The sequence below is a fragment of the Suricata suricatta genome, chromosome 1, assembly GCF_006229205.1.
Source record: "Suricata suricatta isolate VVHF042 chromosome 1, meerkat_22Aug2017_6uvM2_HiC, whole genome shotgun sequence".
Lineage (NCBI taxonomy): Eukaryota > Metazoa > Chordata > Mammalia > Carnivora > Herpestidae > Suricata > Suricata suricatta.
The window spans coordinates 188117427-188145398 of NC_043700.1; the positions used below are offsets into that span (position 1 = coordinate 188117427).

At 45.8% G+C, this 27972-nt stretch overlaps 1 protein-coding gene and 1 long non-coding RNA gene across 5 annotated transcripts in view; one reads left to right on the forward strand and one right to left on the reverse strand.

Annotated features, from left to right (window-relative positions):
* The window catches only part of SLC2A9 (solute carrier family 2 member 9), a 236485-nt gene that overhangs the window by 86049 nt on the left and 122464 nt on the right, over window positions 1-27972 (forward strand). For all 4 annotated transcript variants that reach the window (XM_029948675.1, XM_029948667.1, XM_029948678.1 and 1 more), the window contains one exon: window positions 13168-13313. In XM_029948675.1, the coding sequence (XP_029804535.1) occupies window positions 13168-13313 (146 nt within the window). The remainder of the gene's footprint in view (window positions 1-13167; window positions 13314-27972) is intronic.
* On the reverse strand, window positions 8348-13565 carry LOC115299326. The gene is made up of 3 exons (XR_003912129.1): window positions 13197-13565; window positions 11335-11485; window positions 8348-8411 (listed from the first exon to the last, which is right to left on the reverse strand). It is a non-coding gene; the product is annotated as an uncharacterized LOC115299326 (long non-coding RNA).

Here is a 27972-nt window from a genome sequence, read left to right on the forward strand (position 1 = left end):
GAGGGAGGGCCTGCGGAAGGTCAGGGGACAAGACTTCCTGTCCCTTCCCTGCTTTGCTGGGGGGAAATACTCAGGATCAGTAATCGCCCAAACTCGGGGTGAAATTACCCCTCTGTCTTGGTATTCAAGTCGAAAGAGAAGGAGCTAGAAAATATTCATTGGTAGGAATAGTTCCTGGCTCTGTGTGGTGTCTTACAGTTAACCAGTGATGGTAGACTGGGTCCTTGTGTTTTGACCTAATGGTGGAGGACTGTTAACGCTGTTGTCATTTTACGTGGAGGTCACTGAGACTCAGACACGTGTGACAGTGGCTGGTTGAGGCTGAGGGCTGGGTTCGCACTGACTGAGCTCTCCACTCACGCTTATCATGACTTTGTATCACTTAGATTGTGCTACAAAAAAAAAGCAACCCAAAACATAATGGCTTAAAGCAGTGATTTTTTTTTAATGTTCATTTATTTTTGAGAGAGAGACAGAGACTGTATGGGGGAGGAACAGGGGAAGAGGGAGACACAGAATCTGAAGCAGGCTCCAGGCTCCGAGCTGTCAGCACAGAGCCCCATGTGGGGCTTGAACTCACGTGACCTGAGCCGAAGTCAGAAGCTCATCAGACAGAGCCGCCCAAGCACCCCAGCAGTAGTGGTTTTGGCCGACTGTGTAATTCCGTGGGCCGGTGGGGCAGCTCTGATCTGGGCGGCTCTGCGGATGTCCGCCGGGCTCCCTCGCGTGCGGCAGCTGGCTTCAGATGGCCCTGCTCGCCTGTTCGGTTGTTGGCAAATTTGTTGGTCTCGGGGGATCCCAACAGGGCCAGCTCGTCTCCGATCCACGGGGTCTCTTCCTGTGGGATCCTCAGAGTTCCAGAGAGCAGCAACTGGGCAGGACCCAACGTGTAAATGCTCATCAGGTCACTGCCCGTGGCACCTCTGTCAGTGTCCCATCGGCCAGGCGAGTCCACAGCCAGGTGCACAGTCAGCGTCAGAGGGACCGAAGCCCCCAGGATGCAGACCCAGGGAGTGTGAGCAGCGGTGTTCTGCCTCAGTGTCGTGGCCTCCGAGACTTTTCCTGGGGTCCCGCTGGTGGACGTGTAAACACGAACTGAGAGGCTGCAGGGGCGGGGCCTTCCTACGGTCGGTGCCTTCCCGCAGCGCCGAGAATGGGGACACCACCATTGCCATTATTGCTGCTATTATTTTTACTCTGTGTTAGTAAGGTATAGACCCCAGATTTGGACCGAGAGGTCTGGTGTCCAAGGCCCTGCCTGCGAGGAGAAAGGCTGGGTGAGATGCAGCCTGGACCGAGGGCCTGGCCGGGGGGCTTCGATGGCCGCCGTTAGCCTCGCCCGCCTGTCGTCCCCTGCAGCTCTCCTGGGGGAGGAGCCCTTACTACACATAATTAGCTGCTCTCTGAATTCCCTTAATTAGAAATAAGCCAGATTAGAAGAGGGATGCCATTTTGCGAAGCCACATAGTCAAGACAGATGTCCGTTAGACCCCTTTTCTGACGGGCTTTTCACAAAGAAGCAGAAGAAAGGAAGTAAGAACAAGGAGGGCGGGAAAATCCAGATCTGCTGGTCAGGGGATGAAGTGACTGGCTTGTAATCAATGATTTAAAGCTGACTGATCAGCCCGGAGGCTTTTCAGAAGGCTGTGCTGCCCAAGCGGGGTTTGTGGGCAGTATTTGGAAGCCCAGGAGAAGCCCAGGACGCCTTCCTGAAGTGTCCTTTCTCTAAAAAGGCTGGCAAAAAAATAAATAAATAAACACAGTTTTACATTGAAACAAGGGTGCTGCAGCACGGTGTCAGAGGCACGCTCGGGGCAGGTAGTAACGTTGAAGTAGAAGACTGCAGAGTTGTTTCGTGCTTGTGGAAGATCGCGTTGGACAGGTTCCTGCCAAGCCTTCCCTGTGCTGCTCCCACACCTCCACAGGCTCAAGTCCATGTCCGCGCATTGGGAGCTCTCCGGTTGACGGCATTAGGGGCTCCCTGGCGGATGGCTCCCTGGGGCGCTCTGCTGGACAGATATGAACCGTAGCATTTAGAGAAGCATATGACATGGGAAGAACATGAAATCAGGGCCAAGGATGTGACTTTAAGTTCTGGTTCTACCACTGACCTGCCAGGTGACCTAGGGATGATCATTTTACCTCCCTGGGCTCCAGTAATGTCATCTAGAAAATAAGGAAGACTGGACTCTGGTAGCTGAGGTTTCTACCAGCTCTAAAACTCTGCATTGGCTCTTTTTTGTACTCACCTTAGAGATATTGTCTTGAATGATCTCTTGAAGCTTCTGGACCTCACCTGCTACTCGTAGCTGTGTTGTTTCCTCATTAAACGGCATCACAGAGTAGGAGACTGTGAAATAAGAGCACAGGGCAGAAACACAACCCTCCTGTCTGGGGGTCAGCTCTGGTGTGTCACGCCCCCAAGACCCACCCAGTTACATCCCAGCAGAGCCTCCCAGCAAGGGTGTGAGCTGCTCTTATAAGCAAATTATTTGTTATTTATCACTATTCCACCTGCTGGCCCAAAGGTATCCGCATCTGCATCCTTGGAACCTGAGAATTTAGCTTAGGTGGCAAAGGGACTTTGCAGATGTGATTAAGTGAAGGTCCTGGAGAGGGGGAGCTTGTCCTGGATTATCTGGGTGGGTGCCCTGAGGTCTCAGGGGTCCTGAGAAGTGGAAGAGGAAGGAGGAGTCAGAGTCAGAGAAAGGAGACGTGTGGGCAGAAGTGGCGGCTATGTGACACGGATACTGGCTGTGAAGGTGCAGGAAGGGGCCACGAGCCACGGGGTGCGGCCGCCTCTGGAGGCTGGAAAATGCAGGGAAGCAGATTTCCTGCTGGGGCCTCCAGAAGGATCACAGCCTGGCACCATCTTGATTTTAGCCCAGGTCCCACGTTAGACTTCTGACCCCCACAGCTGTGTGATAATAAATGTGTGTTGTTTTAAGTCATTAAGCTTGTGGCAATTTGTTACAGCAGCCGTAGGAAACTAATAAAAACCCTAATAATATTATTAATTTGTTATCATGATTTGAGCCAAAGTTTAACATGACAAAGAGCACGTGAGGTGTTCTGAAGGATGGATTCTGGTCCCAGCCCTGCTGCCTACCAGCTGGGTGACCTCAGACAGACTTCCCTGCCCCTCTGAGCTTCTGTTTCCTCACATGTACAGTACGGATAACAATATAGCCACCTGATGACATTCAGGTACCATACAGGTGTGTGTGTGTGTGTGTGTGTTTCCGTGTGTGCGTGTCTCTCTGTGTGACGAGAAAAAGACAGAAAAATTAAAATACATAACTAAAATAGCATATAAATCAGGAAGACAGTACATGAAATTGGAGGGTATTAAATTCTTTGCATTGTCTGAGAAATACTAACTGCACATTATACTAGATTTCACTGAGACACAGGTTCATGAAATGATCTCTAGAGCAATTATTAAAAGAAGAGAAAATAACACACAACAATCAAATGACTTAGAAATACTTAATCCAAAAGAAGGCAAGAGAGGAGATAAAACCAAATATAGGAGAGTGCTACATAGAACAACAAATCGTAAGGTGTTATATTTAAACACAAGTGTATGACTATATAGACTTAGTACTCCAATTAAAAGATAAAGATGGTTACATTGGATAAAGCAAATACCTATGTATATGCTGTTTGTATCTTAGATGTAAAGACATAGAAAGATTGAAAATAAAATAATAGAAAAGGCAGTCCCATGGAAAACCCAGGCCCGTAAATATGGGTCAGCAGTATGGATAAGAGCCTTAGAAGATCTGAGGGCAAAAAAGGTTACGAGAGACCATTAGAGAGGTTTCAGGGTGCTGAAACGTCCAGTTCATCAGGAAATAACAATTCTGAATTTGATATGCACTTGACAAAAAGTATCAAAATGTATAAACTGCAAGTGATTATAAGCTAAAAATTAGCCAAACTGAAATGAGAAATACTCTCTCAGGGACTGATAAAATGAGAAGACAGAAACATTGGTAGTAGCTAGAAGGCTTGAGTGACACAGTTAATATGAAGTAATTAACGTATTAACATTAAACTTTAGGACTCTTATGCACACATTCCTTTTTAGCCTTCATGGGCCATTTACAAAAGTCGACCATATGACGAGCCATAAAGCAACCCTCAACACATTTCAAAGGATTAAAATTAGACTGTGTTCTCTGACCACAACAGAATTAAGTTAGAAGCTAATTACTCCTGGAGTCCAGCTCTAGCAGGTCCAGGGCTCCCTGAAGGATGGATGGTGTCAGCGAAAAGGAGAGAGAGAGGCTCGGCTTCTTTCTGCTCACCAGGCAGGCATCTCTGCATGGACCAGAGAGTCAGCTTTATTTATTGAAAAAATGTATGGGGTACAAAACAGAAGTGGCAGTTGCCTTAGACAATGATTTCTGATGACAAATTCTTTGGTATATAAAAATTTCCCAGAACATAGATTGGTAGAAGACTCATGCATAATCTTTATCAATAGTGATTGAAGTAGGTGTTCAGATGCTTATCACTTGGGGAAGGAAGGGATCTTCAGCATTCAAATACAAGGCAATGTTTTTAGCATAGCAAAGGCAAGAGTTAGTTCTCTTGTGACCAGAGAGAAAAACAGGTTTTCTCAGGAAATGTAATATTTGCTCCTATAATCACAAAAGAAGAAACTCCTATAACAAGTTTTTTTCATAAGGTACTAGTCACATATTTTTAGCATCAGAAGGCAAGGCACTCCTGATATCAGTCAGTCAGGTGCCTTTGGGGTTGGTGCTCAAGCAGAAATTGAGTGGGGATTGAGTGGGGGTAGATGCCAGTTGCCATCTGATGGTAGGAGACCTTGCAAACCCACCTTACCTCACAAGGAGATTTTTACTCTACTTATGAGTTCAGAAAAACTGGCTTCCTGCAAATTACAAAAGTGTAAGTAGGAAATCTTCATAGGTTTGGAAATTAAGACATAAGTGACATACACTCCAAGTAACGAATGTATATTGCTGAGTAACCAAAGGTACAAAAAGAAATCACAATGGAAATTTTTAAATAGTTTGGACATGATAATGAAGATCCTACATAAGACATATTGAAATGTGAACAATACAGCTACAGCCATGCTTCGAGTAAAATTTATAACCTCAACTGTGAACATGTAAAACAGGAAGGCTAAATATCAGTAATCCAAGTTTCCATCTCAAGAAATTAGAAAGGGAATTTTCATTGGAGGGCATTAATCAGTGAGACCAAGGTGCATTCTACAAAAGATTAATAAAATTGCTAAACCCTTGTGAGACAGTAAAAAGAGAACAAGTTAGTAACTAATATTAGGGATTAAATGTATAGCTTCTATAGCATTAGAGAGATAAGAATGTATCATGATGTGATATATTTGAAAAGTTAAATAAAGCGTACAAATGCCTAGAAAGAAAAATCTTAACCAATAGTGATGTAAGAAGAAATAGAGTGTCTGAACAGTCCTATTCTATTAAATAAGTTGAACATATAATTAAAAACCTTCCAACAAAGGTGATTCAAGGCTTCTTTAAGAGAGAACGATACCAACTCTATAAACATTTCCAGGGGGATACTTCCCAACTCATTTTGTAAGATGAGCATATTCTCAATAGCATATCCTGATAAGAACTTTACAGGGAAAAAAGTCCAGGCCAATGTCATTAAGGGACATAGTTATAAAAATCCTAAGCAAAGACTTAGCAAACAATTTCAACAATAAACACAGCATAATACATAGAAAGATAATAGGTCAAGACCTAGCTGAATTATTCCAGCGATGGAAGATTGGATGAACATCTGAGAATCAAGCAAGGTGATTCATCATATTTACATCATACATTTGAAGACAAAATTGAATGAATAGTTTGATATATGCAGAAAAGCCATTTGATAATGTTCAGTATCCACTTTTGGTAAAAACAAATGTAAAAATAACTATAACCAGCTAGGAATAAAAGAAAATTTTCTTAAACTAATGAGGGCTGTTTACCCAAACCTACAGCCATCATCATTCTCCGTACGAAGATGCTGATAGGTTTGTCTCTGGCTCAGGAGCCACACAACAAGATGTGTGCTGTCACCACTCTGAGTCAACATAGCACAAGTGGTCCTAGCTAATGCTATGAGGCAAATAAAAATCTTTTTAATGCAAGGCATAAAGATTGGAAAAGATGAACAGAACTGTCATCTGTCACAGATGTCATGAATGCATAAAACATCTAAATCCATAAATAAACTTGAGAATGAGCAAGTGAATTTGGCTACCAGTGTCTCTGGATAAAAAGTAAATTGCACTTGTAGGCTTGTAATACTAAATGCCACTTGATTTCTATAGATAAGGTCAGTACACTAAAAGCTATGATATTCTTATGTAGAAACTGCAATTTATAAACTATACCATTTAAAAGGTTATAAAAACCTTCAGATACCAAGTCTAATGGGAAATGTACAATTTCTCATCTCCTTATTATCTACACAAAAATCTATAAAATATTATGGAGAGAAGTCAGACACCTAAATGGAGGGCGTTTCATGTTCACAGACTTGAAGACCCCACATTATAATGACATGCCCTCTGTATCCATCTATAGATTCAATACAAACCCACACAAATCCAAGCAGCTTTTGTAAAACGGAAATTTCAGATGCTTCTAAAATGTATATGGGAATGCAAATGCTGAGAATTCACGAGATAATTTTCCAGAAGAAAAATAGGAGAACTGAATCTGTTGGATGTCAACAGTTACAAAGGTACAGTGGTTCAGACGGCGCAGATTGGTGCAAAGAGAGAATACATCAGTGGACTAGAAACGAGACTTCTGAAGTGGAGCCATTCACACACGGACACTTCCCTGTGGGGAAGGTGCAGCTAGAGAGATGAAGGGAAGGGGTGTCTTTTCAGTACATGGTGTCGGGTCGGTTGGGCTCACCAGTGGCTGGGGATTGTAGCCCCGGGCAGGCTGGTGCTCGCCTGGGATTGTGCCGTCCGGGAGCAGGACCCAGCGGCAGTCTGGTGGGGACCGTGGCCTCCAAGGATGAAGCAGATGTTAATATGCACCCGTGTTTTTATGCTTGGCCTGTTTTATGTGAAATTTATTTTAAATGGAATGTTTCTATGAATTGTGTCTTTCCGGAAACACGGATTCCTGGGGGTAACTAGGAAGGAAAATAATAATCCCAGCAACCATAAAAGAACTGCTTTTTGCTTATGTGTATGGTCAGGATATCTCTGCAGGTATAAGGTAAGTTATTACTGCTACAACATAGCTGTTTATATAAAGCAGAGACTTACTGTTCAGGACTTGTTATCTGCATTTTTCCGCTGCTGCTTCTGTTTGGGAAATTGTCTTAGGGATCAGTCCAGATGGCGTCATCCAAGGTGGCATTTGTACTGATACCCTGACATTTTAATTCCATTAAAAATGAAACTTGGACACTTCTTTGCTTCATACACACAGCCAATCACAGGTACATTATAGCTCATAAATATCCTGGAAGGTAACATAGGATAGAATATTTTCACCATCTTAGGATGGGAAGGATTTCTTAAACATGACAGAAAAGCACCAGTTAAAAGTAAAAGAACTGATAAATTGAACTGCATTGAAATTAAAAACTTCCTTCTATTCATACAAAAAAAAAATCACCATTAATGAAAGGACAAACCCCAGAGAGCAGGAAAATATTTGCAGTGAATGAAATTGACAAAGGGCTCATACACAGAATACATTAAGAATGCTTAGTAATCAATAATAAAAAGACAGAACATGTTTTACAAAATGGCTAAGAGATGGATCAGGCATCTTCACAAATTACATTAGTATTCCTCAAAAGGTTAAAAATAGAACTAATCTGATCCAGTAATTACACTACTGGGCGTTTATGCAAAAAACACAAAAAACCCGATTTCAAAGGGATACATGCATCCCACGTTTATAGCAGCATTATTTACAAAAGCCAAACTATGGAGGCAGCCCAGAGTGTCTGTCAACAGATGATGGGATAAAAGAGATGTGCGGTATCATGGACTGCTACCCAGCCGTCAGAGAGAATGAAGTCTTGTCGTTTGCGACAACATGGATGGAGCTGGAGAGAGAGTACTATGCTCAGTGAAATACGTCAGAGAAAGACAGACACCATATGATTTCACTCCTGTGTGGCATTTGAGAAACAAAATAAATGAGCAAAAGAAAAAAAGAGAGAGACAAACCAAGAAACAGACTTTTAACTATAGAGAACAAACTGATGTTGCCAGAGGGAAGGGGGGGAGGGGTGTAACAGGTGCTGGGGACTAAGGAGGGCACTTGTGAGGAGCAGCGGATGACGGATGATGACCTGTGGACGTGTCGAGTCACTAGATTGCGCATCTGAAACCAATATAACCCTCGGTGTTAACTGTCCTGGAAATTAAAACAGATAAAATAAATCTCACGAGTGATTAAGGAAATGCAGAGGAAAATCACAATTGCTAAAGATGAAAAAGACCGATAATGTCAAATATTGGCAAGAATGTGGTGCAAACTGTATTTCACTCATCTCTTATAAAGGTGTCGATTTGGTTTGATCATTTGGGGACATTGGCTTTATCTGCTAAAACTGAACGTATATATTTTATGGTTGACATATATATATATATATATATATATATATATATATATATATATAGTGTTTACACACACACACACACACACACACACACATACACACACATATATACAGGAAGTGGTTGTGCTATCAGCGTTAATCCCAAACTGGAGAGCACTGAAGTGTCCATCAGTGGGAACGCAGATGAATTGTGAATTCCACCCAGCAATAAAAACGGGCAGATTACAGCTGCGTGCTCCAGCTCAATGCATTTCACATCCGTGAGGAACACAGCAGAGAGAGAGCCCGGGAAACGCGTCACCTGATTCCATACACTAATCTTTGGTGACAGCAGCGGGCTGGTGGTGACCTCTGGGGAAAAGGGAGAGGATGGTGGTCCCGAGGAAGCGCAGGGTGGGGGCTTCTGGGGGGCTGCTGTCGTAGGTCGGTTCTTGACCTGGGTGGGAGCTGCACCAGCGTGTGCATTTTGTGATGATTCATCAGACTCCACACATATTCTTTGTGCGATTTAAAAACGTATGTCCTATTTTGATTTTCAAAAGTCAAGACCTACTACATTCAATAAATCCTTTGGACAGGACTCAAGTTTTTGTTTACCCTAGTAGGAAAATGCACATTCCCAGGTGTCCCTAGGGTATTTCTGTTGGCATCTCTGATTTCCCTAGAGGATATTTTCCGAGGTCCCTTCTGCTTTTTGAGAACAAAGAGCTGACAATCCAATTGGACTCTAATAGAATGGGGGGGGCTAAGCTCCCCTGTGTGAGGGAGGGTGCCCCTGACCACTCGCCCACCATCAGGCCGTGCACCCTGAGCCAGGGGAAGACCTTCTGGAAGTTGTAGCCGGCTGGGTGCATTGGTACTGTTGCAATGTTTCAGATAAGAGCCACCCTTTGCTCACTTCTTGGAGTCTCTGCTCCTCGTCTCACTGCTCACGGGGGGCCTGCTCCCACAGACCACAGTGGTACCCAAGGACCAGCCTGCCGGGGTCTGCAACTCCCGATCGCTGGCGCCTGCTGACCCCGGCCTTTCTGAGCCGGGATTAAATAAATAACAGTAGAGCGCTAATGGGTGGGGACCCATTCAAGACATGGTTTATTTCTTATTTATTTATTTATTTATTTATTTATTTAGAGAGTAGGGGAGGGGCAGAGAGAGAAGGAGAAAGAAAGAGAGAGAGAGTAGGGGAGGGGCTGAAAGAGAGAATCCTAAGCAGGCTCCACAACATCAGTGCAGTTCCTGACGCGGGCCTTGAACCCTCATGCCGGGAGATCATGACCTGAGCCGAAATCAAGAGTCTGACCTTAACCAGCTGAGCCGCCCAGGCCCCCGTGCTACGTGGGACTACATATAGCACCTGTCTGTCCCCGGGCTGGCGCTGCTGGCGCTCTGCTCTCAGGGAGCTTCATTGTGGCTGCAGGTGGGGAAACAGATGGTAAAGTAAATACCGAACAGGAAACATGCAGAAAGCACTGAGCGTTCGGAGCAGCCAGGACTGGATGCGGAGACAAAGAGCCAGGGAAGGGGCCAATTTCAGCAGGTGGTCAGGGAAGGCCTCAGTGAGGTGTGCTAGCTTTTCTGGGGGCAGGCCTCAAACAACAGAGGTCACCGCTGTCAGAGCTGGGAGGCCAGAAGCCCAACGTCAAGGTGCGGGCAGGCTTTGTTCCTTCTGGAGGCTCTGGGGGCAGATCTGTTCTGTGATCTGCCCTGCAGGCATCTGACAGCTGCCAGCGCCCCTGGCCTTCCCTGGCTGGTGTCACTCTCGTCCCTGTCCCCATCTTCATGTGGCCTCTGTCTGTGTGTCTTCACATGGCCTCTTATAAGGACAACAGTCATTAAATTTAGGACCCACCCTTATCCGGTATGACCTCTCCTAAACCTGAGTACATCTGCAAACACCTTGCAAATGAGGTCACTCTGCTGGGGAGCTGGTAGGACAGGAAGCATCGGAGGAACCGCATCAGCTGTAATGGGACTGTGACAGCCAAGGTCCCAGATGGACAGAGCCGCTAAGGCCAATACCCTACAGTCAGTATGCGCCTGGACTGTTCAGTAAACCCCAAGGCTGGGGCCCCTCGGGAGCGAGAGTGGTGAGAGCCAGGATCGTAGGTGGAGAGAGGCCACCCAGGAGTGTGCGGTGCCTGGTGCAGCACTGCGGGCCTCGGATGACCAGCCTCCTGGCTTGCCTGGGGCTCTGGGTGTTTGTGGGACGCAGGACTCACAGTGCTAACCCCAGGACAGTCCCCAGCAAACTGGGACGCGGTGGCGTCACCTCCTGACTCGGCGCTGGTTCTGCCACCAGCATTGCATTTTGCTGCATTGTTCTGCAGCTGGGAGGTGAGAACAGCCACAGTTGTTGGCAGCTTCCAGTGCGCAGGCCCCTGCAGAGCATCTCAGGCACGTCTGACCTGTGCGCAGAGCACCTGTGCGAAGGGGGACTAATTATGTCCCAGCTGTGGCTCCGTGCCCGTCACCGCCACCACGCCGCCTCTTTCCCACCAGCTCTGTCCTTTCCTCATTCGTGTTTTGAGAGGTGATTAGCCCCAGCGGGAGGAGGAGCACCAGGGGAAAGACACTGACAACTTTTTAAGTGCCTATCAAGTGACCACAGGCGAGGCAGGAGCCTTGTGTATAATAATTTCACTTCCACTGCAACAGAAACAGCACTGGTTACCCTAATTTTATAGACAAGGGGCTGGGGATAGAAGAAGCTAAGGTCACCTGGCGAGGAAGCCGGGGCTGGGGACGTGAGTCCTGGTGCGTCTCTCCCCCCGTTGTGTTCTCCCTGAGCAGCAAGGTGCCAGGCTGGTCCGTAAGTTGTGACTTTACAGGTAATTCCCATTCCTTTGTGCCCTAAAGCACGTTTGCCTTTCTGGTGAGACAGGAGAAGTTATTCTGGGCTGAGATGCAGTGAAACAGATCCTCAGCCTATAAATGGGCCACCTATGCCCTCTCCTAATTTTTTATTTATTTATTTTTACTTTTTTAATGTTTATTTATTTTTGATAGAGACAGAGAGAGAGAGAGGGAGACACAGAATCTGAAGCAGGCTCCACGCTCTGAGCGGTCAGCACAAGCTTAACTGTCTGAGCCACCCAGGGGCCCCTCCTAATTTGTTTTTCAAAGGAAGGGCCTCTCTGAAGGGTGACTTGAGCTTAACCGGAAGCACACTGATTGGTACCGAACGTGTGTCGGGAGGCGCTGGAGGCATGGGGAGGCCAGGGCAGGAAAGAGATGTTTGATGCGCTCATGGTCTGGTGAAAAATTAGGCCATTGGACTGAGTGCTGTCGGCACAGTGACCGAACTACTGAGCAGATGCTAACTCCCAGCTGCCCTCTGAAGTTAGGCTCGGCTCTTAGCCTTGTCTGTGGAGAGGGAAACCGAGGCCTTGAGACACTAACTCCCGCTCCCAGGGCCTCACCGCCTGTAAGTTACAGGGACTTTTCCCAGGAGGCGGTGTGGCTCCAAAGTGTGCCGTCTGGGCTCCAAACGAGCCGTGAGTCAGTCTGCAGTTAGTGCATTTACAGCCCTTTGTAGGCCTGCAAGGACTTTGAAAATAGCGTGCCCCAGGTACAGGTGGAAAACTGGGTTTCTTGAAACTGACGAGCACTCTATAAAATGCTGTAAGATGGCTATAATAGTATCTACCCTATCTTAGATCCTATGATTTTCATAAAGAGGCACTGTTAGCTGGTGGGAGAAGCTCAAGTTCTAGAATCATAGACCTGATCTATTGGGTGAAATAATCTCTTTGGACATCTCTGGATGTCATTTGGTGACTTGGGAAAGTTACTCCATTTGTGCTTCTGTTTCCTTATATTTAGAATAAGGATAAAAATAGTACATTTATTTCAATGGGTCATTATAAAAATATGTGAGTTAATAAATGTAAAGAGACAAGAAGGATCCCTGCTACTTGGTAAGCACTAGGAATGTTGGCTGTTAAACAGCACCCTTCCTGCTACTGACACCACCTCCCCCTTCTCCACCAGCATCACCAACATCACCACCTTCTCCACCAGCATCAGCACCACCTCCCCCTTATCCACCATCATCACCCCCACCTCCACCTTCTCCACCATCGTTATCACACCTCCTCCTTCTCCACCATCATCACCACCTCCCCCTTCTCCACCATCATTATCACACCTTCTCCTTCTCCACCATCATCACCCCCACCTCCACCTTCTCCACCGCCATCACCACCACCATCTCCATCACCGTCACCACCATCACTATTACCAGCACCGTCACCAATACCACCTTCATCCCCACCACCATCACCACCACCGCCACCATCATCTATTTCCCCCTCTATGAAATCTGCCTCCCAGCCATACCTTCTGGATTAAATGATACAGGGCACCTTAAAGCACTGGCAGTTTGTGCAGAATGCTGGGGGCAGTGTCGTGTCTACAGTGCTGTTCTTGTCAGGACGTGGCAGAGGGAGGGGCTCGTCCAATCTCCCCCAGGGAAGACAGCCCTCTCACTGACCAGAGCGCTCCTCCCTCAGAAAAGACACCCCTCTCATCGCTGCCATGTTTCCTTCACAGGCATCGCCCTCAGCGTGCTTCCCATGTACCTGAACGAGATCTCACCCAAGGAGATCCGTGGCGCTCTGGGGCAGGTGACCGCCATCTTCATCTGCATTGGCGTGTTCGCGGGGCAGCTGCTGGGCCTGCCTGAGCTGCTGGGGAAGGTAAGTGGGCCTCGCCAGCCAACCACGTCCATTCATTGATGCCATCCTCTCAGCTCCCCATGTCCCTTCCAGGACCAAGGTGGTCGGAGGTGAGCCCTTCCTCCAAAGGCTTGTGCCTGGAGTTCCTGAAGAGGCAGGCTCTCACTCATTATTGGAGGACAGATGTCGAGTTCCTTTGACTGCGCTTGATTTTTTGTTGTTTTCCAGAACATAAAGAATATACAACAAATGCAAACCTTAACAGAACGTTCAGATCCACCCACCCAATAGCTATCATCAGCCGCTCAATGTGTATTCATTTGGGCTTTCTTCTTTGCTTCCACAAACTCGTAGAAACGTATATAGTTGTTGTTTTTAATGGAACCATGCCACACACATCGTTCTGCAACTTGCTGTTTTCATTTGCTGTATTGGGGGCATCTTTCCAAGATGTTTTGCTTCACTCTACCTCGCTCTTTCTTTCCTGCATAAATACCCAGCGGCTCGGTCTTCCGTTTTGGGAAGCAGGGGACCTGACTTTGAATCCCAGTTCAACAGTTCACTTGCTGTGTGGCCTGGGCAAGGAGGAGGGGCTCCCCCAGGTTGGCTGGGGAGGGGGGTGAGGGAGGGGAGGACCTGCAGAGACGGGAGGGAGGGACGGGAGGCTGTGACTCTGTCTCCAGGAAGAGGGGGAGGGGATGGCGTTCTTGGACTTGGTGCCGGAGTGTGCCACCAGCACGAGGGAAGAGAGCAGGGTCTCCCCGCAGACAACAGAAGGTTGGGGGTGGGGAGGAGATGGATCCCTGCTGATGGGGGGATCCGCCACCCACCACGGTCTGGCGCTTGACGAAGCACAGCTGAGCACCCTGTGAGCCGCGCCCCTGCAGGAGCACACGTGACAATGCGCACGTCACACCGCGCTTATTTTTCATACCATCCTGATCCTCAGGGCTACTGTGTGAGCAGCTGGCCTCTGCCGCTGTGGACGTGGCCGCAGAGAGAGCTGAATTAGACCTGACTGTAGCTGGACCTGGAACCCGGGTGTGCTTCCGGACCCACGTATGGGGCGTGTCTCACACAGCTGAGAAGGGACACGCTGGGTCCCCTGGGAGCGTGAGCCAGGCTCCGACACTGATTCTCATGTGCACATTCTTTCTGCACATGGAGCAGTTCTCTGATACCAGCTGGGCGCCCTGCGACCCAACTCAATTCTGACACCACCTACCTGGACCCAGCGTCAGACCCACAGGGTAAGGGATCAGAAACTGTCCCCAGTTCCAATGCCAGTTGCAAGGCCAGGTTGTCAACCTGCGCTTCTGACTGACTAGCTACAAATCAGTGGTTCCTACGACCTTCTCCTTGAGTTCAATTAAGTTGCTAGAACAGCTCACTGAACACAGGACCGATCTGCTCACGAGATTACTGGTTTGTTACAAAAGGGTAGAACTCAGAACAGCCAGATGAAGGAGACACGCAGGGAAAGGCAGGGTGGGCAGGGAGCTTCCCCGCCCCCTGCAGGAAGCCCCTCCCCCAGAAGCCCCCCCCCTCCCCGTGTTGACCAACGTGGAAGCTCTGGAACCCCAACCATTTGGGGGGGTTGTGGAGGCTTCCTTAAAGAGGAATGGTTGATTAGGTCATTGGCCTTTAGTGACTGAACTCAATCTCCACCCTCTCCCCTCCCAAAAGTTCCAGGTCCTTGGCTGGCTCCATTGACACCCAGCCCCCATCTTTAGGTGCTTTTCAAAGTCACTCCATTAACATAAACTCGGGTGTGGCTTAAAGGGGTTTGTTATGATTATGGAGACACTTTTATTACTCTTATCTCTTAGGAAATTCCAAGGGTTTGGGGAGCTCTGTGCTTGAAATGGGTGGGAGACCAAATATATGTTTCTCTTTATAAATCATAATAAGACAGTAAGAGCTTAGGTTGGGAGAATACCAGGCCCTTTTACGTCTTACCCTTAATGAGCCCAGAGCCAGCTCCTGCCTCATTCAGGGAAGGTTTTATAAGTTGAGGAATCAAGCATGATAAGATTATGGGAGCTGGATGGCATTTATCACTTAAAAATGTTTTGGGGTGGGGGGACGCCTGGGTGGCTCAATAGGTTAAGCTTCCAACTTGGTTCAACTTATGAACTTGCAGTTCCCAAGTTCAAGCCCCGTGTCAGGTGCTGTGCTGACAGCTCAGAGCCTGGAGCCTGCTTTGGATTCTGTGTGTTCCTCTCTCTCTCTCTCTCTCTCTCTCTCTCTCAAAAATAAATAAAGATATTAAAAATGTGTTTGAACATTTGCTAACACTTTTTATTGTGGTAAAATGTAAATGAGGTTTACCGTTTTCACCATTTTGGCGTGTACAGTTCCATGGCGTCATGTATGACTTTTTCTACGTCACCTGCTCCAGGTCACTTCAGAAGCATGTGCTTCTGACCTTTTGTCATCAGCCCTTTGGAGTTATTAGGGCTACGATTTTTTTTTCTCTTTTGCAAAAACAGAAAACAACAAACACTTAACATTTGTGGTTGCCACACGCGTGATTTCTTTTTTTTTTAACACTTATTTATTTTTGAGAGACAGAGCATGAGTAGGGGAGGGGCAGAGAGAGGGAGACACAGAATCTGAAGTAGGCCCCAGGCTCTGAGCTGGCAGGACAGACCCCATGTGGGGCTCAGACCCACGAATTGTGAGATCATGACCTGCGCTGAAGTCAGAGGCTTAACCGACTTAACCAACCTAGGCGCCCCACACGTGGTGGTTTCTATAAATAGTGTGAGCAGGTGGGAAACCTGAAATCCCACATTAAAGAGGCTCTTTTGCTTTTTGTTTTTAAAATATTTTAAAATTCTGGAAGTCAACATTATGTGTATGACAAAATAGAAGCAATGTAATGATCACAGCCTCTGTTCCTTACACGAAAGAATGTATTTTAAAGTCAACAGATAGACCTGCTGTCCTCCCAGAGTGAAAAAGTAAATAAGCATCTGCCTCACAGAGGATAAACTTCTCTCTTTCAGGGAGAGTTCCAATTCCTCATCAGACTCCTGTCTCGCAAATCAGTGTCGGGTCCTGTCTGCCGCTGGGTGGGGGTCCTGTCTCAGCTCAGGCTGCTGTAAAACATCACAGGCCCGTGACTTGAGAACAGGAGAATTCTTCTGCATGACGCTGTCCAGCCCTCCCAGCACCATGGGCTAAAGAGACTCTTTTTTTCATTGGGTACTCTTCCTGCTTTGTCAAAGATTAGTTAGCATTATACTTGTGGGTCCAGTTCTGGGTTCTCTATTCTATTCCATTGGTCTATGTGTCTGTTTTGGTGCCAATACCATACTGTCTTGATGATGACAGGTTTGTAGTAGAGGCTAAAGTCCGGGATTGTGATGCCTCTTGTTTTGGTTTTCTTCTTCAGTATTAATAGGCTATTCAGGGTCTTTTGTGGTTTCATAAAAATTTTAGGATGGATTGTCTAGCTTTGAGAAGGATGCTGGTGCAATTTTGATTTGGATTGTATTGAATGTGTAGATTGCTTTGGGTAATATTGACATTTTAACAATATTTATTCTCCCAACCATGAGCATGTTTTTCCATTTCTTTGTGTCTTCTTCAATTTCTTTCATAACCTTTCTATAGTTTTCAGCATACAGATCTTTTACATCTTTGGTTAGGTTTATTCCTAAGTATTTTATGGTTCTTAGTGCCATTGTGAACAGGATCAGTTTCTTCATTTCTATTTCTGTTGCTTCATTATTGGTGTATAAAAATGCAGCTGATTTCTGTACATTCACTTTGTACCCGGCGACTTTGCTGAATTCATGGATCAGTTCTAGAAGTCTTTTGGTGGAGTCTTTCAGGTTTTCCATGTAGAATATCATGTTATCTGCCAAAAGTGAAAGTTTGATTTCTTCTTTGCAATTTTGATGCCTTTTATTTCATTTTGTTGTCTAATTGCTGATGCTAGGACTTCCAACACCATGTGTGTATTCTTACACCATACACAAAAATAAACTCAAAATGGGTGAAAGACCTACATGTGAGACAGGAAACCATCAAAACCCTAGAGGAAAAAGCAGGCAACAACCTCTTTGACCATGGCTGCAGCAATTTCTTACTCAATACATCTTCAAAGGCAAAGAAATTAAAAGCAAAAATTAACTGTTGGGACCTCATCAAGATAAAAAAGCTTTTGTACTGCAAAGGAAACAATCAATAAAAATGAAAGGCAACCAATGGAATGGGAAAAGATATTTGCAAATGACATATTGGATAAACAGCTAGTATCCAAAATCTATAAAGAACTTACCAAACTCTACACCTGAAAAATAAACAATCCAGTGAGGAAATGGGCAGAAGACACGAATAGACACTTTTCCAAAGAAGACATCCAGATGGCCAACAGACACATGAAACAATGCTCACCATCACTCATCATCAGGGAAACCCAAATCAAAGCCACTCTGAGATACCACCTCACACCTGTCAGGGTGGCTAAAATGAACAACTCAGGAAACAACAGGATGTGGAGAAATGGAAACCCTCTTGCACTGTTGGTAAGAATGCAAACTGGTGCAGCTGCTCTGGAAAACAGTATGGAGGTTCCTCAAAAAATTAAAAGTAGAGCTACCCTATGACCCAGCAATAGCACTGCTAGGGATTTACCCAAGGGATACAGAAGTGCTGATGCATAGGAGCACATGTACCCCAGTGTTCATAGCAGCACTGTCAACAATAGACAAATCATGGAAAGAGCCTGAATGTCCATCAACTGATGAATGGATAAAGGAGATGTGGTTTATATATACAATGGAATACTACTTGGCAATGAGAAAGAATGAAATTATGCCATTTGCAGTAACGTGGATGTAACTGGAAGGTATTATGCTAAGTGAAATAAGTCAGAGAAGAACAGATATCTTATGTTTTCATTCATACATGGCTCTTGAGAAACTTCACAGAAGACCCGGGGGGAAGGGAAGGGGAAAAAACAGTTACAAACAGAGGGGGGTGCAAACCATTTGAGACTCTTTATTACAGAGAACAAACTGAGAGTTGATGGGGGCGGGGGGAGGGGAAAATGGGTGATGGGCACTGAGGAGGGCACTTGTTGGGATGAGCACTGGCTGTTGTATGGAAGCCTATTTGGCAATAAATGATATTTGAAAAAGATAGAGAACAGGAGAACTTACTCAAATCTCGCAGGTCTGGAGGGAGGTCTGGGATCAGGATGTCAGGGCGAGCAGGTTCTGCTGAGGGCTCGCTTCCTGCCTCATGGACGGCCACCTTCTGGCTGTGTCCTCGAATGGGGATACATCTTCTTTTTCATGCCTTTTCGCATAAAGACAGGAATCCTATTGTCGGGGGGGGGGGGGGCTCCACCCTCATGACCTAATCACCTTCCAGAGGCTCCATACCTGATATCATCGCCTCAGGGTGAGGTTTTAACATGTGAACTTGGGGGACACCAACATTCCATCCATAGCAGGCCCTTCGGTCTTTCATGAACCTCTGTCTTCTCCCGTCATTCACTCCCTCCTTTACTCATCCAGCACTCTTGAATACTGAGTTGGTTGCTGGAGCTGCAGCTTTGGGCACGTCCGCAAGCTGGGTCTATTCTGCACCTTTATGATGCTCCTGGTCCGCATGGACTGTGTGACCCTGGGTGAGTCCCCCACCTCCGCGAGCCAGAGGCCCCCTTGGTGGCAGGCATGCTTGCAGGTCCCCAAGCTCCACTCCAACACCACTTCCTCGGGGGCACACCTCTGACAAACAGTGACACTGTGCACAACGTCCCCAGAACAGACCCCCTGCGCACATATCCATCTGATGCTATTATTTCTGTTGGCTTCGGCTTCTTTTCCCTCCATAGATTCTGTCTTATGGATGTGTGCGTGCATGAAATCCAGAGGTTTGCACGTTTATTCACTCATCCTGCAAATATTTAGACGGCTGCTCTGTGCCACGTATTGGACTGGTTCCTGGTTGCCGTGCACAGAGGCCAGACTAGTCCTTGCCCTTGGGGAGTTCCCAGGAAAGACAACTAACTGAAGGTCAGCAGCGTGATGGGGGGGAAGGTAGGACACTATCCTAGAGCAGGGAGCCAGAAATGGTTGGTTTTCCTGTAAGAAGTGACATTTAAACTCATGCCTGAGGACTGGTAGGATTTGTCCAGGCCAGCAGAGGAGGGGCAGAAATGGGAGAGTGTTTCAGGCAGAGGGGACAGTATAAGTGAAGGCCCTTTCATTTGTCCAGAGGCAAAACCCAAAGGGGCCAGAGCATTAAGAGGGAGAGGGGGGCACTGAGGGCCACACACCGTGAGCACAGTGAAGGGCAGGCAAGATGACGGGGTTCAGTGGGCCTGTGGTGACTGGGGGACAGGCATTGTTCAGTGAGGGCAGCTGTCACTGTTCCCGAGAGATGCTGGGCTACAGGTGATAGGTTTTCTGGTTTTCAGAAGAAATTAGAATCCAGGTATTCATGTCATATTTCTTGATTTTTTTAAATTTATTTTGAGAGAGAGAATGAGCAGGGGAGGGGCACAAAGAGAAGGAGGGAGAGAATCCCACGCAGGCTTTGTGCTGCCAGTGCAGAGCCAGACATGGGGCTCGATCCCACAAACCGTCATATCATGACCGGAACAGAAACCAAGAGTTGGACGCTTAATGGACTGAGCCGCCCAAGCGCCATTTCTTGATTTTTAAATGTTAGAAACCAGTTGACGTTTGGAAAAAGCCTCCCATTTGTGGGCTGGGTCCTGCCTCATGAGCCCCTTTTCCCACGCCTCGATGAGGAGCCTGGGCACGTGGAGGCCCCTCTTCATTCAGAAGCACTGAGCCGTCCTCCACCAGTGGATATAGAGTAAGATGTGCACTTTAAAAAAAAGACTTGGTCCACCACGTGGAGAGCATCTGGGATCCCAGCCAAACCCAGAGACTGCGCCAGTCCAGTGCGGGGACAGGCGCTTGGATTTGAGCAGTGGCGGGCGACAAGTGGACACGCTCAATGGTCAATGTCAGGGCTCCATGTTAGAGGGTCAGGCTATCTCCTGGTGCTAGCCGGTCAGCCAGGTAAAGTGGGGTACCAGATGCTGAGATAGGGAGGCCTGGAGGAGAAGCAGCTTCGCAGGGGAGAAGATGACAAGGTCACTGAAATGAACCGTCCAAGTCACAGAGCATCTTGCACGCAGAGCTGACTTGAGGACCAGGGTACCCGGATTTCCGGGCACGTGTTCCCTCAGAAAGAAGGCTGGTAAGCCAGGAGCCCAGGCGGCCTTCTGGCCCCAAGCCAGCTGAGAAGGTGTGCCGTTGGTCCCCAGAGACTCTTTCCCCATCAGATTGGATTGGACCTGGCTAGGGGCTGTAAAGTTGGTAAACGCCTTATTTTCAAACCCATGCTCCAAGAAGGTGGATTTTGAGCTTCTGGTGCAGGAAGGAAGTCCCTCCTCTCAGTGGGGATTGGTGGTATTCTGGCTCCATGAGGCCCACAGTAACTTCACTGTCAGATCTCGTCTTCTCTATGTTCATCGTATTTCTCAGTTACGTTCAAAGAAGGGACAGCTCAGCTTGTAAAAAGAAAAAAGGCGAGAAGGACTGTATGTACATGCAAACAATCGCTTTGAAATGCAGAGGCTGGAGGAAGTAGTGGGAAGACTTTTAGAACAGAGGGCCAGATGGGGAAGTGAGTGCAGGAATTAACACTTGTGCTGCGAACTTAACCAAATCAAACACACATCGTAAAACATGTGGGAGTTGAACATTTATGGGACATTTCATGCTTCCAACGGATATTTTGAAAACATATTAATTAGCTATTTCTCCTGCAGTGAGAAAGAAGAAAGGAACTTCCATGAAAATTGTAGGCAGAAGTGGGAGAAGACAGAACAACTTGGGGCCGTAAATGCTTGGTTTTGTCTGCCTGTGGGGACATCAGTCTGGGGACAGTTAGCAGGCCAGGGGAGACCAATGTGAGCTCAGGTTCATCCTTGTTCTGGCAAGGACACACTTGTCCTAGGACTACATCCATTTTGTTCTTTTGTGGAAATATTGTGGGCTGAGCTCGGAAAATTTGAAAAACAAAAAGAATTAAAGCCACTCAAAACTGCCATGTTAGGGGAGGAAGGTAATTTCAGTATTTTGGTCCATTTCCTTCTATGTCTCTATAGATCTGTTATGAGGTAGAGATGAACACCATTCCTCGCTTTGTGTTCTGCTTTTAAAACATTACTTACCGGGGTGCCTGGGTGGCTCAGTCGGTTAGGCATACGGCTTCGGCTCAGGTCATGATATCACGGTTCGTGGGTTCGAGCCCCACTTTGAGCTCTGTGCTGACAGCTCAGAGCCTGGAGCCTCTCTTCGGATTCTGTGTCTCCCTCTCTCTCTGACCCTCCCCTGCTCCAGCTGTCTCTCTCTGTCTCTCAGAAATAAATAAAAAAACAACAACAAAAAAATCACTTACCACCATAGAGGATTCATTTCTCTGCATCACTAAAGACTCTTTACAAGCACATTGGTAACATGGTGTAAATGCGTGTCACTGTCACCGGGTACAAAGGGCACAGCAAGCTATTGTCTGGTATTGAATGCGTTTGCCTTTTGACTTTTCAGTGTGAATAATATTGAATCAAACACTTCTTTCATGAATCTTTTTTCCTTTTAAAAAAAGTTTTTATTTGAATTCCAGTTCGTTAGCCTACACCGTAATATTAGTGTCAGGTGTACAATATCGTGATCCAAGACTTCTGTACAACGCCAGGTGCTCATCAGGACAGGTGCGCTCCTTAATCCCTATTACCTATTCCCCCTCCCCCCCCATAAATCTTAAGTCTTTTCTGTTAACTTACTTGCTTGATTTTTATGACTACGATGCACCCAGACCCCATTGTATATAATATGGAAGAATTTGGAAAATAAAAACATGAAAACCTCTATACCATTTCTGGATAAACACTCTAATTTTGAATTTTTCTTTAGTTTTAATCATATAATCTTGCACACACATACATTTAGTTCATTACATGTGTATATCTTCATATTGCTGATTATTTTGCAACATTATGTTAAGGATAAGTCATGGAAATTATTTGGTGTGATAATTTTAGTAATTGGACAGTATTTTGTTTTATGAGTTATGATTATCTGTTTCATTGTCCTTTTATTTTCTGGACGTTTGGATTGACCAGTAAAACACTGCAGTTTGAAAACTTGAGATGAATGGTCCTCTGCATAAACCGTGATTCAACTCTCTAATTATTCATGTGGTTTAGTGCCCCAGAAATGGAAACAATAAGTCAAAGAATATAAATGTATTTAAGACTTTTATGCATTTATCAAATTCTTCTCCTGAGAGGCTGGCTCCATTTTCTTTCCCGCCAGCAGTGCTCAAAAGCATCCCTGTCACTATACTTTGTCATCCATAAGCATCCACATAACTCTGATATTTTATAAGACAAATACAATAGTATCACATTATAGTATGATCTTGTGTTTCTTTATTAGCGAGATCAGATGTTTCATAAGTGCACTAGTTTCCTATATGTGCTGTAAGAAATTACAACAACAGAGGCTAAGATGTTTTCTCTCATATTCCTGGAGGCTGAAATTCCACACCTGTGTCATTGGGCCACAATCATGTGTTCAGAAGGGCTGCACTCCCCCCAGAGGCCCCAGAGGAGACTGTGCCCTGTGTCTTCCTGCTGTGTGGCTGCTGTCCCTCTCTGCGGTCACATCTCCTCCTCCCCTCCTCTCTCTGGTCAAACTTCCCTGAGTCTCCCTTTTACAGGGGTTGCACGTAGGGTCCACCCATGGACTCCAGGATAATCTTCCCATCTGGAGATCCTTAACTACAAAGTCACTTTTTGCTGCATAACTTACTCCCAGTTTCTGGGATTAGACTGTGGATACCTTACTGATTCTTCCACAAGAAGCTGGCTTTCAAATGTCTCTTGTGCAAATGGCCTGTGTAGTCACACACCTTCCTTATGCGGCTACTGGGATGCTAAGGAATCTCTTAGTAACTGTTACAGTCCCTTTTGCTATTAGGAATACTAACAATATCTTTATGGCTTTTCCTTTTTACATTTAATTTCCTTTTCATTTTCAGTGTGTGGATTGTAAAAATATTTTTATGTAGCAAAGGCTTTCTTCTCCTCTGTGATTTCTTCCACTTTTCAAAGTTTATTTATTTATTTTGAGAGAGAGTGTACGCACACACAAGGGAGGGACAGAGAGAAAGAGAGAGGGAGAGAATCCCAAGCAGGTTTCACACTGTCAGTGTCGAGCCTGATGCGGGGCTCGATCTTATGAACCATGAGATCATGACCTGAGCCAAAATCAAGAGTCAGACGCTTAACTGACTGAGCCACCCAGATGCCCCTCTTCCACCTGTTTTTAGCTTAGAAATTTCTTCCCCTCCCAGAAATACAATGACTATTCATCCATATTTATTTCTGGATTGTTTACGGGAACAGTTTTTATATTTAATTCTTAAATTTTTTTGTTATTCATGAACACAGTGTAAAGCATTTAAATGTATATTTTCCCCATCTCTCTTCCCACTTTTCCTCAACTACCCACTAAGTCAGACAATCTTTACCCTGCTGATTTTTGGGGTTTCCTTCCCCACACAGTCCATTCGTGGTGCACATGAGCTTCTGCTTCTGGACTGTCCACTTTGTTCCTCTTGAATGTCTATGCAGGGCCCGCTCTGTGTGTTCTGTTTTCATTATTGTCACTTGAGTGTATATTTCATATTGCCCTCACCAGTCTTCATTTTCAAAACTGTGCTGGAAACATTTACTTGTTTGCTCCTCTGTGAGAACTCTGAACCTTTCCTCGTTTCCCCAACACAAACAAAAATGTCACTGGAATCAAAGTTTTGATTGGAACTGTGTTAAACTGATTCGTGAATTTGGACCCAGTCGAGACCATTTTTCCGAATTTATTATTTCCAGTAAGAAACATGCCTCCCTCTGCATTTAGGTTTTCTTTCTATGACTCGATTGTTTTTGTTGCTGTTGTATCCTAAGAAACAGAAACCGTAATTTTCTTAGGAATTGCTTGGATATTTTAGATCAGGCTGCTGCGATTGGAGGTTTTTCCATTGTGGTTTCTAACTGGTCGTTAAAATGTGCGAAAGCTCCTGACTGTGTGTGGTGATCGGGAACTCTCTTTTGCTTTCTTATAATTTGTGTTTATTTGTTGGCTTATGTAGACAATTCCGATGAACGTTTACTGATAGCATCTGCAGAGAATGCTAATTTTGTCTCCTCCTTTCTAATAGTGTTGCTTCTTATGTCTTTACTGACATTCATGTCTCCTCGCGTTGGCCAGGATATGTTAACAACCTTGGCTGTAGTAGACATTTTTGTCTTTCCTGATTTATTGGGAACATTTGTTGTGTTTCACCATTGGGTGTGTTCATTTTGATTAATTTAAAATGGATATTATTTATCCTCATTAGGAATTATCAATCCCTTCTTGGCTTTTATAGACTATCAGCAATGTGTAAAATATCCTCTGATTTTTATTAAGCTATTGATGCTTTTTGTTACCTGATAGTCAATTACCAGATGTGTTATAATATTAGAAAGTCTTATTTAAAAATTTTTTAATGTTTTATTTATTTTTGAGGGAGAGAGAGAGACAGTGTAAACAGGGGAGGGGCAGAGAGAGAGGGAGACACAGAATCCACAGCAGGTTCCAGGGTCTGAGCTGTCAGCACAGAGCACGATGTGGAGCCTGAACTCACAAACCGTGAGATCATGACCTGAGCTGAAGTCGGACACTTAACTGACTGAGCCCCCCAGGTGCCCCTAGAATGTGTTATTTTAAACCATCCTGCATTCCCGGGATACATCTTCCTTGGTCATTGTGGAATATTTTTACACGTTGTCAATTTGATTAATTCATATCTTGTTTAGTGTTTGTATACTTATGTCCATAGATGAGATCTGTCTGGAGCTTTTAGTGCTTAATCCATACTTTTTATCTCTTTTTATCTTTTACTCTTTCTAGAGCAGATTCTGTAACATTAGTTGGTATCAAAAGAACTCACTAGTTAAACAGTCTCAACCTAGTCTTGTCAGAAAGAAATTCCTTGAAGAAACTTCATCAGTTTCTTCTTTAACAATCGAATTTATTTTTTCTTGGGTCAATTTTGTTAATGACTGTCTTTTCAATAAAGTTATGTATTTCATTGACACTTCTAAATATGTATGCAGAAATGTATACAACTCTGTAAGATTTCATATCTTCCGTGTCTTACATCTTCTCACTTGATCTAATTTTATTTAGTGGACTTTGCTCTCTTTTTTAAAACAAGACTTCCAAGTGGTTGCCTCTAATTGTTGTTATTTGAAAGACTAAACTCTGTTACTCATTTTACTGCTTTCCAGTTTTATTAATTTTCGCTTTTATTATTATTCATACATTTTTTTCCTTTGAACGGAGATTTGCCAACATTCCCGAGATTGTAATATGCCTCTTTCTCAATGTGACTGTTTTCTAAAATAATTTGTCATTTTGATTTCATATTCAGAAGTTATTTAGAACAGTGTTCTTAATTCTGGGGTAGATGTGACTTTGTTATTGTCACTCGTTGTCCGTTTTGTTTTGTATAAAGAGAAAGTAATCCATTCCAGGTCCTTTGGCGAACACGTTGAGGTCATTCTGAGCCCCGTTTGAATTGACCCGGGTAAATATTACATGTTTGCTTCCCTACGGTAGTTCTTTCTTAACACCTTCGTACCTTGCAGACCCGGCATTACAAAATGATCATGATTTCATCACAGTAATTATTGGTGATGGTCAAAATACAAAGGATCTCCTGCCAGAAAAATTCCCCATGAGATTAAGAAAGGGGCAAGAAAAATGTGATTCTGTAACAGAAGAATGAGCTCCAAAGAGAAGGTCAAGGAGCAGCGCCCACTGCCCTGTGGGGCGGGGCGGTGTGAGGGTGTGAGCGTGCAGGGCGGTGTGGGGAGGGCGGGGCGGTGCAGTGGACATGCGTGTTCTGGCCCCGGCACCACCACCCAAGCACCGAGGGAATTTGAGTAGGCCACTAACCCTCTCTTAGCCTGTTTCCTCCCCTCTTCAATGCGGTTACAGAGGCGCCTGTCTCACGGGGCTCCTGTAAGACTTGAAGAAGGAAATACACGTCAGGCCCTTGGAACTGTGCCTGCAGCCGGTGCCTCATCAATGTCAGCCAGCATCTCATTTAACTCACAGAGCCGTACTCGGAAATACGTATTATTACTTTGTGTTTTACAGATTACAAGCTCAGTCTCAGAGAGGTTTAGTAATTACGGACAGACCGCCTCAGGGAAGCAGGAGCCTAAGCTTCCTGGCGTGGAAGCCCGTGACCTCTTTGCAGCAGAACCAAAGACTTGTTGATGGAGAGCGCAGGGCAGTGTCCCCAAAGCTTAGAGCCCTGGGATGGGAAGCCAGGCCAGTGCGGGAGGGCGGTCCTCTTCCCAATCTCTGGGTGCAGGAAAGCACTTACTTTCTGTGAGCTTCTGATCTATGACCTTCTGGGCTTCGGGCCCTGGATGAAAAGAGAGCTTGATTTGTTAAGACTGTAAGGAGAAACTCCTTCATCTTCGTGAACGCGATTTCAAGCCCCGCAGCATTCTCTCTCCTGCTAAGAATGGTCTTTTATGCTTCAGGGACGTGGAAATCACACCTCTCCTCTTTGAAATGAAGAATCTCATCTTGGGCTTGACCAGCTGCTTTCTGCAGCCGGAGAACACGTTCAGCTCAGGGTGGGGGCAGCTGGGGGGGCCCTCCTTTGAAGGGAGACAGGAAACAAGAGAAGTGGAGACTGTCACTTGCAGCCTCACTTCAGAGCTGCTCGCAGGCTGATGTCCCTGCTGCCTCCGCTGACATTCAGAGATGCGAATCTTCTTTTGGATAATTCAGGCTTTTCAGACGGGGCAGTTCGAGTCCCGCTCGCTTCCGGATTCAGCCATAATTCATAGCCTGCCTCTTTAACAGCAGGCAATGCCCGCAAATTGCAACGATTCGAGTTTATTTGGTGACCGCCCGCGGCTGTGGTCACAGTACTGTCCTGCAAGGCTCCTCGAAGTGTGGCCTCTGCCCAGACCAATTCCTCCTGAATCTGAAATTCTGGGGTGCGGCTCAGTGATCTGTGTTTTAACAGGCCCTCCAGGGGCACCCGATGCCTGGTCGAGTGCTACAACTCAGAGCAAGGACCCGAGACCAACACCCAGGTTAGGATCTCAGCTCTTCTGCTTACTAGCTGTGTGACTTTGGGCAGGTTACTCACCCTCTCTGTGCCTCTTTGTTAGTAAAATGAGGATAAAAGGTGCACAACTCAGAGTTGTTGTGAGAATTTATGGTCCCAGGATGATTCAGCCGGGCACATAGGAGTCAGTCCTTCAGTATTAGCTCTGCGTAGTTATCCTGTGTGCGGGACACTGCCCACACCACCTCCTTGCTGTGAGCCTTCAGAGTTGCCTGTTCTCATGTCACTCTTCCCCAGACAGTCCCCTCCCAGACACTCTCTTCATCCTGTTTCAGAGGCCAGGGGTCCTTCCCCTGCTGGTCTTTCCCAGGCACTGAGGTGAGAACTGTCATCTTTGAACCATCCTGGGTCTGACCGTGGCGTCGGTGACCCTGAGATGCTCCCTAAATGTGGAAGGAATGCACAGACTTTCTGTGACCCTGGAGTGACGAATACC